We start from the raw sequence: 15,000 nt of genomic DNA on the forward strand, positions 1-15,000 counted from the left end.
CATAATACTAGTTTAATATATACTCTCTCATGACATAATACTAGTTTAATATATACTCTCTCCTGTCATAATACTAGTTTAATATATACTCTCTCATGACATAATACTAGTTTAATATATACTCTCTCATGACATAATACTAGTTTAATATATACTCTCTCATGACATAATACTAGTTTAATATATACTCTCTCCTGACATAATACTAGTTTAATATATACTCTCTCCTGACATCATAATACTAGTTTAATATATACTCTCTCCTGACATCATAATACTAGTTTAATATATACTCTCTCCTGACATAATACTAGTTTAATATATACTCTCTCCTGACATCATAATACTAGTTTAATATATACTCTCTCCTGACATCATAATACTAGTTTAATATATACTCTCTCATGACATAATACTAGTTTAATATATACTCTCTCCTGACATCATAATACTAGTTTAATATATACTCTCTCCTGACATCATAATACTAGTTTAATATATACTCTCTCCTGTCATCATAATACTAGTTTAATATATACTCTCTCCTGACATCATAATACTAGTTTAATATATACTCTCTTCTGACATCATAATACTAGTTTAATATATACTCTCTCATGACATAATACTAGTTTAATATATACTCTCTCCTGACATCATAATACTAGTTTAATATATACTCTCTCCTGACATCATAATACTAGTTTAATATATACTCTCTCCTGACATAATACTAGTTTAATATATACTCTCTCCTGACATCATAATACTAGTTTAATATATACTCTCTTCTGACATCATAATACTAGTTTAATATATACTCTCTCATGACATAATACTAGTTTAATATATACTCTCTCCTGACATAATACTAGTTTAATATATACTCTCTCCTGACATCATAATACTAGTTTAATATATACTCTCTCCTGACATCATAATACTAGTTTAATATATACTCTCTCCTGACATCATAATACTAGTTTAATATATACTCTCTCCTGACATCATAATACTAGTTTAATATATACTCTCTCCTGACATCATAATACTAGTTTAATATATACTCTCTCCTGACATCATAATACTAGTTTAATATATACTCTCTCCTGACACAATACTAGTTTAATATATACTCTCTCCTGACATCATAATACTAGTTTAATATATACTCTCTCCTGACATCATAATACTAGTTTAATATATACTCTCTCCTGTCATAATACTAGTTTAATATATACTCTCTCCTGACATCATAATACTAGTTTAATATATACTCTCTCCTGACACAATACTAGTTTAATATATACTCTCTCCTGACATCATAATACTAGTTTAATATATACTCTCTCCTGACATCATAATACTAGTTTAATATATACTCTCTCCTGACATCATAATACTAGTTTAATATATACTCTCTCCTGACATCATAATACTAGTTTAATATATAATAATTCCTCACAGTGAATATGGACTTCCTGTCTGCAGGTGTGAGTGCTCTTCCTGGAGGAGTGAAGTTCCCTGACAGTGCTGGAGCGTTCCATTATGAAGAGAGTGGGACGCTGCTGTCCGTCACCAGTAACCGATTCATCCACTGGTGAGTGTGGTTACTATGTATATATGTGTATATGTGTATGCACATAGGGAGGAGTCCCTTAACATGGAGCCTCTGTGTGGTGTTCAGGGACTCTGGACTAAGTCGTGCCTCACCAATCAGCTTGCTGGACCATCTCACAATCTGATGCACAGAGTTCCTGTTCTTTAAAGACAGGATTCCAAACCATGACACCAAAGAAAAAGATCAAATTGATTCAATAAAGTCATGATTTTGTTAATGTGGAAGTGGGACAGTTTCCTTCTTGCACACGGCTTCACAGTTTGGAGTCGATCATTGTCCCAAGATATTTATAAGATTGTACACATTCCACAGTCTGACCCTTAATGCATATGACTTCATGTCTTCTAAAATCAATGATGATATCTTGTTATATGTTTAATTGAAGATAAGACTCCTCACACCACGTGGATGACCGTGGCTGGTCTCATTGATTCAACAGAATCATCTGCATACTTTAAAATGGTCCTATTATCATACACACTCTGACACATATGTACAGAACGAATAAAAGGGGCGAAAGCACACATCCTCCAGTGGAGGAGCACTCTGTGTGTCCTATTAGTTAAAAAGTCAAGGATCCAACCTACAAGATTGAAGTCAAATTGTTCTAAAAACCGAATATGGGGTTGGATTGTGTTAAAAGCAGAAGAGAAATCAAGAAATAAAAGTCTGACATGAGATCCATTTCCCTCCAGATTAAAAATTAAAATTAAATTAAACAAAGTGACTCCTCTATGTGGCCTTTAAGCAAACTGCAGAGGATCAAGTTCTTGCTCAGTTTTCCTTAAAATTTCTGACTTAACCAGTTTCTCTAAAGTTTTTATTACAATTGATGTAAGAGCGACCGGTCCAAAATCATGTAGGCTTTTGGGACAACTGGATTTGGGAACGGGGACTACGACAGCATCCTTCCAGACCGTGGGAACATGCTGGGCCTGTAAGGATTTATTGAAACTGTTGTGAGATACAGGACTCAGTTCTTTTGCACACGTTTTAAGTAGACGACCACAGATGTTGTCAGGTCCATGACTCTTATTTATTTTTATTGAATGGAGGGCCTTTTCCACGTCCTTTTGGTCTATGTCAAAGTGCCGATTGTCTTGCAGTTTATGAGTCAATTCCTGAATTTCATGACTAAAATCAAAGGTATCAAAACGAATATAAAAACGATTGAGGGCAAACTCAGAATCTGATTTGAAGCCATCCAGAGTGACACGACTGTTCTTTGGATTCCCAAGGCCTGCAATAGTTTTCATGCTGGACCAAGCTGAGCCGAGGTTATTTGCAGCCATCTTCTTCTCTAGTTCTTTTTTGTAGTTATGTTTTGCTCTTAAAATTTCTATTTTTAGCTCTTTGTTAGCTACATGCAGATCAGAGGCTACTCCCTGTTTAAAAGCCAGTTTATTTTTCTGTATACTGGACTTGACGGATTTGGTCACCCATGGTTTGTTATTAGGATACATTTTAACTTGCTTACAAGGAATGATCATGTCCCTGCAAAAGGCAGCATATGAGCATGTTACATCAGTCAGCTCGTCCAAATCACCACCACAAGACTGGTGAAACATGTCCCAGTCAGTGCAGGCAGAGCACGGATTCTTCTGTCCAGTCTTTTATGTCCTTTATCTGTGCTTTCTCTCTCTTTAACGCCGTTATATATGTTGGCAGTAGATGCACACAGTCGTGATCCGCAGAGCCCAGTGGGGGAAGTGGGAGTGATTTATATGCATTCTTTACTGATCCATAACAAAGGTCTAATGTCTTATCCCCCCTGGTTGGACAGGTGTCTTTTTAGGGGAGACATGGTTCAAATCACCCCAAATAAAGTCAGGTGCATCAGGTGAAGTCGTCTCAGTTTTTGCACTACATTAAAGATAGTGCTGGAGGCAGAAGCGGCATTGGCCTTCGGGTGGATGTAGACTATTGTTATAAAAAGTTGTGGAAGGTAGAACGGGCGCAACGATACGGATTAAAGTTTGACATCTGGCGTACAGATGCGTTCTGTATTGTTTGTTAACATATACACATACCTCACCACCTAGGGTTTTCTTCGTCACTTCAGCCTAACGATCCAAACGAAGTGGAGCTCCAAACCCGTCGGTGTCCTGGTCGCGCTCAGTGAAGGCCATGACGCAGCAGTCTCTGAAGTCCTTCTGAAACCGAACATTTCCCTGGAGTTCGTCCACTTTATTTATTCCTCAGGGACTGGACGTTCCCCATGATCACCGAGGGCGAGCCGCTGTTTCCTCAGGCGTAGTTTGACGCCTCCTCTTCCTCTTCTTGTCCCTCGTTGCACCGAGGTTTCATGAGAATCTCTCAGAATAATGTCTGGTACCTGTAATGTGACATCTGTCACACGAGCTGAGCTCACAAAGTTCAGTTGCAGCAGCACATCCCTGGTGTACTGTGTCCTTTCCCCGTGGAAGATGGAGAAGATCCATTGTATATCATACTAGGAGCACTCAAACCATTCATTTAAGAAAGGTCACGTAAAAACACATTCAAAACCACAGTGTGTGTGCAGGTGTACTTCAGGTGACAGTGTGTGTGTGCAGGTGTACTTCAGGTGACAGTGTGTGTGTGTACAGGTGTACTTCAGGTGACAGTGTGTGTGTGTACAGGTGTACTTCAGGTGACAGTGTGTGTGTGCAGGTGTACTTCAGGTGACAGTGTGTGTGTACAAGTGTACTTCAGGTGACAGTGTGTGTGTGCAGGTGTACTTCAGGTGACAGTGTGTGTGTGTACAGGTGTACTTCAGGTGACAGTGTGTGTGTGTACAGGTGTACTTCAGGTGACAGTGTGTGTGTGCAGGTGTACTTCAGGTGACAGTGTGTGTGTACAGGTGTACTTCAGGTGACAGTGTGTGTGTACAAGTGTACTTCAGGTGACAGTGTGTGTGTACAAGTGTACTTCAGGTGACAGTGTGTGTGCAGGTGTACTTCAGGTGACAGTGTGTGTGTGTACAGGTGTACTGCAGGTGACAGTGTGTGTGTACAAGTGTACTTCAGGTGACAGTGTGTGTGTGTACAGGTGTACTTCAGGTGACAGTGTGTGTGTGTACAAGTGTACTTCAGGTGACAGTGTGTGTGTGTACAAGTGTACTTCAGGTGACAGTGTGTGTGTGTGTACAGGTGTACTTCAGGTGACAGTGTGTGTGTGTACAGGTGTACTTCAGGTGACAGTGTGTGTGTGTACAAGTGTACTTCAGGTGACAGTGTGTGTGCAGGTGTACTTCAGGTGACAGTGTGTGTGTGTACAGGTGTACTTCAGGTGACAGTGTGTGTGTGTACAGGTGTACTTCAGGTGACATTGTGTGTGTGTGTACAGGTGTACTTCAGGTGACAGTGTGTGTGTACAAGTGTACTTCAGGTGACAGTGTGTGTGTGTACAGGTGTACTGCAGGTGACAGTGTGTGTGTACAAGTGTACTTCAGGTGACAGTGTGTGTGTGTACAAGTGTACTTCAGGTGACAGTGTGTGTGTGTACAAGTGTACTTCAGGTGACAGTGTGTGTGTGTACAGGTGTACTGCAGGTGACAGTGTGTGTGTACAAGTGTACTTCAGGTGACAGTGTGTGTGTGTACAGGTGTACTTCAGGTGACAGTGTGTGTGTGTGTACAGGTGTACTTCAGGTGACAGTGTGTGTGTGTACAGGTGTACTTCAGGTGACAGTGTGTGTGTGTACAGGTGTACTTCAGGTGACAGTGTGTGTGTACAGGTGTACTGCAGGTGACAGTGTGTGTGTACAAGTGTACTTCAGGTGACAGTGTGTGTGTGTGTACAGGTGTACTTCAGGTGACAGTGTGTGTGTGTACAAGTGTACTTCAGGTGACAGTGTGTGTGTGTGTACAGGTGTACTTCAGGTGACAGTGTGTGTGCAGGTGTACTTCAGGTGACAGTGTGTGTACAGGTGTACTTCAGGTGACAGTGTGTGTGCAGGTGTACTTCAGGTGACAGTGTGTGTGTGTGTACAGGTGTACTTCAGGTGACAGTGTGTGTGTACAGGTGTACTGCAGGTGACTGTGTGTGTGTACAGGTGTACTTCAGGTGACAGTGCGTGTGTGTACTGCAGGTGACAGTGTGTGTGTACTGCAGGTGACAGTGTGTGTGTGTGTACTTCAGGTGACAGTGCGTGTGTGTGTACTGCAGGTGACAGTGTGTGTGTACTGCAGGTGACAGTGTGTGTACTTCAGGTGACAGTGTGTGTGTGTGTACTTCAGGTGACAGTGTGTGTGTGTGTACTGCAGGTGACAGTGCGTGTGTGTGTACTGCAGGTGACAGTGCGTGTGTGTGTACTGCAGGTGACAGTGTGTGTGTACTGCAGGTGACAGTGTGTGTGTACTGCAGGTGACAGTGTGTGTGTACTGCAGGTGACAGTGCGTGTGTACTGCAGGTGACAGTGCGTGTGTACTGCAGGTGACAGTGTGTGTGTACTGCAGGTGACAGTGCGTGTGTGTGTACTGCAGGTGACAGTGTGTGTGTGTGTACTTCAGGTGACAGTGCGTGTGTGTGTACTGCAGGTGACAGTGCGTGTGTGTGTACTGCAGGTGACAGTGCGTGTGTGTGTACTGCAGGTGACAGTGCGTGTGTGTGTACTGCAGGTGACAGTGCGTGTGTGTGTACTGCAGGTGACAGTGCGTGTGTGTGTACTTCAGGTGACAGTGCGTGTGTGTGTACTTCAGGTGACAGTGCGTGTGTGTGTACTGCAGGTGACAGTGCGTGTGTGTGTACTTCAGGTGACAGTGCGTGTGTGTGTACTTCAGGTGACAGTGCGTGTGTGTGTACTGCAGGTGTACTTCAGGTGACCGGGTCCAGCTGGTGGAACAGTCTCTGGACACCAACCTGCTGAACAATGCCGTCAGACTGCAGCTGTCTCACTGCATTGTTCTACCTGGAGGGGTCCACGTCCACGAGACCCTCAACAACGTCGTCATCCTGGTCTCCACCAATCAGAGCGTCCACAGACTGGTGCTGCCTCACCCCTCACGCATGTACCGCAGTGTGAGTCCACGCAGACGTACACACACACACACACACACTGAAACACATGTACACACAGACACGATTTAATCCTAACCCACTGGCAGCAGGCATTGTCCTCATAAACACAAATATAATGGATTTGAAACATCAGTTTAACATTGAAGTTCATGTTAAACTGTTTAAAACCTCTTCTCTGAATCACAAGTGTGTTTATTTATGTGGGTCCCAATGTTCTCTGCCAACGCCAAAGACTTTATTCTGCTGTTCCTATTGAGATGATCTTCATCACTGGAGATCATCTCAATGCAGAGAGATATTGAGATGAGATTCTGCAACCGGTGGCATTTCTCTACAGTCTGGGACCGAACTCCACCCCCAAGATGACGATGCTCGCAGCTGTTTGGTGTTGGCAAAGAAGATTGTGCACATTTTTGATGGAGCAACCCACATCCTCCGCTGTGCTGCTCATCCCACAAATGCATGTTCCTTACTAATGAGGCACCATTTAAAAGGGAAATAAACAGGCTTTCCAACGATATAACATGTTTTGCCAAGAAGCTTTGTTACAACACCCTTTCTAAACTTTTGTTTGATTTAGAGCTAACTTTAACCGTTTATCACCACTTGAGAATCAATAAACTGTCAAATCTTCCTCCAGAATCCCGCATTAAGACAAAAAAGACCATGAGGAACAAACAATAGAAAAATCCATGCTGTGATATTTACATGTACAACTTGTGACATTTGGAGATTTCTGCAAGAATTGCATTTTTGAGCTGAGAAAGCCCCCTTTCAATACCTCGTGGTGATGTCACCATATGGAAGCACATCCAACCTGTGTACTTACCTGTCTACTCCACAGGAGCTGGTGACGGAGCTCCACATGCAGTCCATCTTCACTGATGTGGGGAAGCTGAGTCTGCAGGACCCGTCTCACAGTGTCCTCATCCCCAGCTCAGTGGGACAGGCGGGGAGTCCCAGCACCTCCACAGCCTGGCTCAGTCAGTCTGGAGAGGCTCACTACGCTCTGGCTTCACCTGCTGGAGGGATCATGGTAGTCTCTCTGCCACCTCATGACACACAAGGTAAAGACACTCTCTCAGATGTGGTAGCATGGTCCCCACTTGGTATTACAGGCAGGTTCACATGGTCCCCACACGGTCTCACAGGCAGGTTCACATGGTCCCCACAGTTTCATATGGTCTCCCAAACAGGTTTGCTTCTAAAATGTGTGTGTGTGTGTGTGTTTGTAGGAAGCGTGTCGGTGGTGGAGCTGAAGAGGAGCTCCATGATGCAGAGGTTGTCGGGCTGGATGCCCTCATCGATCCGCGGGGAGCAGAGTCCGGCGGACCTGGCCCTCAGTCTGGCTGTCAGAGAGCTGGAGGAAGACTCCTTCATCTTCGCTCTCTGTCAGGACCACAAGCTGCGTATGTGGTCCTTCAGGGTGAGACCTTCAGTCTGTAGGACATCTCCATCAGGGGTCACTAACAGGCGGTCCAGACCCAGACGCCGTTGTATCTGGACCTATAATTGAGGATTATTAAATGTTGACAGATAAGCATCGCGACTCGAGTGAGATATATATACACAGACGGGAGAGGATGGAGGAGGAGGAGATTGAGAGAAGTTATCTATGTTCATTATTCTATAACAGACTATTCTATGTGTATTCTTCTCAAAGGAAGTACTATCTGTAGTACTTCCAGTGTGAGCAGGATGAAGTACTATCTTTAATACTACCTTTAATACTTCCTGTGTGTGCAGGATGAGGTACTATCTTTAATACTACCTTTAATACTTCCTGTGTGTGCAGGATGAGGTACTATCTTTAATACTTCCTGTGTGTGCAGGATGAAGTACTACCTTTAATACTTCCAGTGTGTGCAGGATGAGGTACTACCTTTAGTACTTCCTCTGTGTGCAGGATGAAGTACTACCTTTAGTACTTCCTCTGTGTGCAGGATGAAGTACTACCTTTAGTACTTCCTCTGTGTGCAGGATGAAGTACTACCTTTAGTACTTCCTCTGTGTGCAGGATGAAGTACTACCTTTAGTACTTCCTCTGTGTGCAGGATGAAGTACTACCTTTAGTACTTCCTCTGTGTGCAGGATGAGGTACTACCTTTAGTACTTCCTCTGTGTGCAGGATGAAGTACTACCTTTAGTACTTCCTCTGTGTGCAGGATGAAGTACTACCTTTAGTACTTCCAGTGTGTGCAGGATGAAGTACTACCTTTAGTACTTCCTCTGTGTGCAGGATGAAGTACTACCTTTAGTACTTCCTCTGTGTGCAGGATGAAGTACTACCTTTAGTACTTCCTCTGTGTGCAGGATGAAGTACTACCTTTAGTACTTCCAGTGTGTGCAGGATGAAGTACTACCTTTAGTACTTCCTGTGTGTGCAGGATGAGGTACTATCTTTAATACTACCTTTTAATACTTCCTGTGTGTGCAGGATGAAGTACTATCTTTAATACTACCTTTTAATACTTCCTGTGTGTGCAGGATGAAGTACTACCTTTAGTACTTCCAGTGTGTGCAGGATGAAGTACTACCTTTAGTACTTCCAGTGTGTGCAGGATGAAGTACTACCTTTAGTACTTCCAGTGTGTGCAGGATGAAGTACTACCTTTAGTACTTCCTGTGTGTGCAGGATGAAGTACTATCTTTAATACTACCTTTAGTACTTCCAGTGTGTGCAGTATGAGGTACTATCTTTAATACTACCTTTAGTACTTCCAGTGTGTGCAGTATGAGGTACTATCTTTAATACTACCTTTAGTACTTCCAGTGTGTGCAGGATGAGGTAATATCTTTAATACTACCTTTAGTACTTCCAGTGTGTGCAGGATGAGGTAATATCTTTAATACTACCTTTAGTACTTCCAGTGTGTGCAGGATGAGGTACTATCTTTAATACTACCTTTTAATACTTCCAGTGTGTGCAGGATGAGGTACTATCTTTAATACTACCTTTTAATACTTCCAGTGTGTGCAGGATGAAGTACTATCTTTAATACTACCTTTTAATACTTCCAGTGTGTGCAGGATGAAGTACTACCTTTTAATACTTCCAGTGTGTGCAGGATGAAGTACTATCTTTAATACTACCTTTTAATACTTCCAGTGTGTGCAGGATTCTTCCCTTTTTTCCTGTGAAAGTTTTTTTTCTATTTTTGGGAGTTTTTCCTGATCCGATGTGAGGTCAAAGGTCAGGGATGTCGTATGTGTACAGATTGGAAAGCCCCCTGCCCTGAGGCTAATTTGTGATATTAGGCTATACAAAATAAATTGAATTGAATGTACAGGATGAAGTACTCTATCAGTAAAGTACACCTGTTGTCCCCCCAGGAGCAAGCCTGTCTGCTGGAGGCCGACATGCTGGACTACATGCCGGCCTGCAGAGGCCTGAAGCGCTTGTCCGGTCAGGGTCACCGCCTGAGGCTGTCCCCGTCCCCCTCCGGTCTCTGTCTGTGCGTCTACCTGGCCGTCCCTCAGAGGGGACAGTTCACCGTCCTGCAGCTGGTCTCCACCGACAGCAGCCGCTACAGCCTGGACCACGTGTCCTCTCTGTTCACCACGCAGGTGAGCTGTGATGTCACTTCCTTTGTTTCCTTTGTCTCCAACGACCCTAAAAACCAAGACACTGGATCAAAGCTGCCACACATCAGTCACTACATTCTGTGTCAACAGGAGACTCTGGTGGATTTCGCCCTGACCTCCACAGACATCTGGGCCGTCTGGGTGGACGACTCCAACACCACTGTAGTAAAATACATTGACTTTGAACAGTAAGTTGCATGAAAGATGTCTAGTGGGACAGATGATGCTATAATATGCCCCGCCTCTTGTCCCCCAGAGGCACTTAGCCAATAGCAGCATACCTAGGGGTTGAATGTATTTACTGAAGGTGTTATCATTACTATCAAGTTTGATTGGCCACACAATGATTCAACATATGAAGAAAAGAAATTTAGCATCTTTTCTTCTGTTTTTCTGTTTTATTGATAGTAGGCATCAATTAGACATTTACAGATGCATATGCAATTGTCATTGCATATGCAGCTTTTCAGATGATGCTCATTTTAGTTATGCACATATAGAGCAAGAGGCGTAAAACATAGGATAAACAACAATAAAGAGACAGAATGAAAAAAGAAAACAATGTATAATTAAAGCTGCGAGCAGCGATGAACGGGTCCTCGCTCGGCCGAGAACGCAGGGCCGCCGGTCGGACGTTTACCATTAAGTGTTACAATATCTCCCTGTTATCAGTGGATCATAGTTATATTCTGCAAGTTTTGAAAGTTCTTTTGTAATATTGATGCCGAGAAATTTGAAGGATGTTAATTGCCATGCAATGGCATCTTTATTTTTCATAGTTATGAGAGTAGCTGGGTTTTACCTGCGTTCATCTTGTACCCTGATAATTTACCATACTGTTGAACCAGTTTATGTTGGTTGCTCCAGTAGACCAAGATGTGCTCTGTACCTTTTTTTTGAATAGTAATTCCTCTAATATCTTCATTCTGTCTGACTCTATTGAACTAGTGCAGTGGTTCTCAACCTGTAGGGCGGAGTGGGGCTCAGAAAGACCTTTTATTGAGAACACGTATTACACAAGTTCAAAGTACATGGACAGGGAGTTGTAAAACAGCCAACTCCTCCTCGAGATTTTCCCCGATTCCTTCCAAATTCAGGCAGTGTGATCTTGATACTTTAGCAATGAAAAGTTATCAAAGGATTTTAAAAATATAAAACTTTGTGCGTAGGGTGCAAATTTAAAGAAACACAATTCACCATGAAAATTTAAGTTGTTTTTACTTGGCCATACATTACGTAATCTGCTCTATATTTCTCATATGTCATGACACACTGACCCTGAAGACATCCATATGATAATTTAGCATTCCTGTCATAGCGCCACCTAGTGGCAACATTAAGTTACATGTTTTCTACTCTTATACCCTTCTCCTCACAGATTAATCAGATCCCTCTCAGAATGTGTCAGAATAGACTTCAGACCTTGATAATGCTTCACCGTGAAGGTCGTATGGACTCGTTGAAGGGCGGCGAGTTGGAGCATCGGAGAAGTTTGATCCTTAGCCGTGAACGAATGTAACTAAACTTAGTACATATTTAAAGTCAAATATGTAATTACTTGATATGATTTTACTGCTTCAGAATGGCAATATGACTCAATAGCGCCCCCTACAGACATATTAATTGAAGCAGCCTTAGTGCTACGCTTCACCTACATTAATGAAACTTGGTAGGCATATGTAACACATGTAAACTGAAAAGAAAGTCTCTTGGGACCATGCTCTAAACCAGGGGTGGGCAAATCTTTTGGCTCAAGGGCCACATTGACTTTTAAAATTTGACAGACGCGCGAGGCCAGTATAGATGGATGGAGAGCAGGGGCGTTTGTAGGATTCCAAGAAAGGGGGGGCTAAGCCCCAAGGGGAGTGTCACCCTGGTGAATGTATCCATGTCCATTGTTTCTGACAGGTCATAGATTGGTTCAGTCAGAATGTGACTTTGCTCTGTAGTTTTGCTTCATTCAGTATATGATAACACAAGAGACAGGATTTCAGGGTCATAGTGATATTTTATGCTCATTTGGACACTATCACTGAATAAAGATGAACTAGTTCACTGTCAAATATACCATTCAATAGAAACAAATATTATAATAATATATATTAATGCAAAGAATGGAGAGATGTCGATAGTTATTTATTGTATTTCGAATTCGCTTGTTCACACTCGCTCAATGGAGACAGTTTCTAACTTTCATTTGCCTCAAGTAAACCTGAATGTAAGCAGGTAACACTCGTTAACTACAGACACATTCTGTAACTACCTGGACTTACAGGTAAACCTGAATGTAAGCAGGTAACACTCGTTAACTACAGACACATTCTGTAACTACCTGGACTTACAGGTAAACCTGAATGTAAGCAGGTAACACTCATTAACTACAGACACATTCTGTAACTACCTGGACTTACAGGTAAACCTGAATGTAAACAGGTAACACTTGTTAACTACAGACAGACACATTCTTTAACTACCTGGACTTACAGGTAAACCTGAATGTAAACAGGTAACACTTGTTAACTACAGACAGACACATTCTGTAACTACCTGGACTTACAGGTAAACCTGAATGTAAACAGGTAACACTCGTTAACTACAGACAGACACATTCTGTAACTACCTGGACTTACAGGTAAACCTGAATGTAAACAGGTAACACTCGTTAACAACTACAGACAGACACATTCTGTAACTACCTGGACTTACAGGTAAACCTGAATGTAAACAGGTAACACTTGTTAACAACTACAGACAGACACATTCTGTAACTACCTGGACTTACAGGTAAACCTGAATGTAAACAGGTAACACTCGTTAACTACAGACACATTATGTAACTACCTGGACTTACAGGTAAACCTGAATGTAAACAGGTAACACTCGTTAACTACAGACAGACACATTCTGTAACTACCTGGACTTACAGGTAAACCTGAATGTAAGCAGGTAACACTCGTTAACTACAGACAGACACATTCTGTAACTACCTGGACTTACAGGTAAACCTGAATGTAAGCAGGTAACACTCGTTAACTACAGACAGACACATTCTTTAACTACCTGGACTTACAGGTAAACCTAAATGTAAGCAGGTAACACTCGTTAACTACAGACACATTCTGTAACTACCTGGACTTACAGGTAAACCTGAATGTAAGCAGGTAACACTCGTTAACTACAGACAGACACATTCTGTAACTACCTGGACTTACAGGTAAACCTGAATGTAAACAGGTAACACTCGTTAACAACTACAGACACATTCTGTAACTACCTGGACTTACAGGTAAACCTGAATGTAAACAGGTAACACTCGTTAACAACTACAGACAGACACATTCTGTAACTACCTGGACTTACAGGTAAACCTAAATGTAAGCAGGTAACACTCGTTAAGAACTACAGACACATTCTGTAACTACCTGGACTTACAGATAAACCTGAATGTAAGCAGGTAACACTCGTTAACTACAGACAGACACATTCTGTAACTACCTGGACTTACAGGTAAACCTAAATGTAAGCAGGTAACACTCGTTAAGAACTACAGACACATTCTGTAACTACCTGGACTTACAGATAAACCTGAATGTAAGCAGGTAACACTCGTTAACTACAGACAGACACATTCTGTAACTACCTGGACTTACAGGTAAACCTGAATGTAAGCAGGTAACACTCGTTAACAACTACAGACACATTCTGTAACTACCTGGACTTACAGGTAAACCTGAATGTAAACAGATAACACTCGTTAAGAACTACAGACAGACACATTATGTAACTACCTGGACTTACAGGTAAACCTGAATGTAAACAGGTAACACTCGTTAACAACTACAGACACATTCTGTAACTACCTGGACTTACAGGTAAACCTGAATGTAAGCAGGTAACACTCGTTAAGAACTACAGACAGACACATTCTGTAACTACCTGGACTTACAGGTAAACCTGAATGTAAACAGATAACACTCGTTAAGAACTACAGACACATTCTGTAACTACCTGGACTTACAGGTAAACCTGAATGTAAACAGGTAACACTCGTTAACTACAGACAGACACATTCTGTAACTACCTGGACTTACAGGTAAACCTGAATGTAAACAGGTAACACTCGTTAACTACAGACAGACACATTCTGTAACTACCTGGACTTACAGGTAAACCTGAATGTAAACAGGTAACACTCGTTAACTACAGACAGACACATTCTGTAACTACCTGGACTTACAGGTAAACCTGAATGTAAGCAGGTAACACTCGTTAACAACTACAGACAGACACATTCTGTAACTACCTGGACTTACAGGTAAACCTGAATGTAAACAGGTAACACTCGTTAACTACAGACAGACACATTCTGTAACTACCTGGACTTACAGGTAAACCTGAATGTAAGCAGGTAACACTCGTTAACAACTACAGACAGACACATTCTGTAACTACCTGGACTTACAGGTAAACCTGAATGTAAACAGGTAACACTCGTTAACTACAGACAGACACATTCTGTAACTACCTGGACTTACAGGTAAACCTGAATGTAAACAGGTAACACTCGTTAACAACTACAGACAGACACATTCTGTAACTACCTGGACTTACAGGTAAACCTGAATGTAAACAGGTAACACTCGTTAACTACAGACAGACACATTCTGTAACTACCTGGACTTACAGGTAAACCTGAATGTAAACAGGTAACACTTGTTAACTACAGACAGACACATTCTGTAACTACCTGGACTTACAGGTAAACCTGAATGTAAACAGGTAACACTCGTTAAC

The 15,000-nt window shown here is 42.0% G+C and overlaps 1 protein-coding gene across 1 annotated transcript in view; it reads left to right on the plus strand.

The window, feature by feature from the left end:
- Positions 1-15,000, plus strand: part of nup160 (nucleoporin 160) — a 61,832-nt gene that overhangs the window by 5,259 nt on the left and 41,573 nt on the right. The window contains exons 2-7 of the mRNA XM_034534947.1: positions 1,492-1,600; positions 6,411-6,621; positions 7,466-7,688; positions 7,857-8,047; positions 9,955-10,188; positions 10,297-10,394. Of these exons, the coding sequence (XP_034390838.1) occupies positions 1,492-1,600; positions 6,411-6,621; positions 7,466-7,688; positions 7,857-8,047; positions 9,955-10,188; positions 10,297-10,394 (1,066 nt within the window). The remainder of the gene's footprint in view (positions 1-1,491; positions 1,601-6,410; positions 6,622-7,465; positions 7,689-7,856; positions 8,048-9,954; positions 10,189-10,296; positions 10,395-15,000) is intronic.

Source organism: Cyclopterus lumpus, chromosome 6 (assembly GCF_009769545.1).
Source record: "Cyclopterus lumpus isolate fCycLum1 chromosome 6, fCycLum1.pri, whole genome shotgun sequence".
NCBI lineage: Eukaryota > Metazoa > Chordata > Actinopteri > Perciformes > Cyclopteridae > Cyclopterus > Cyclopterus lumpus.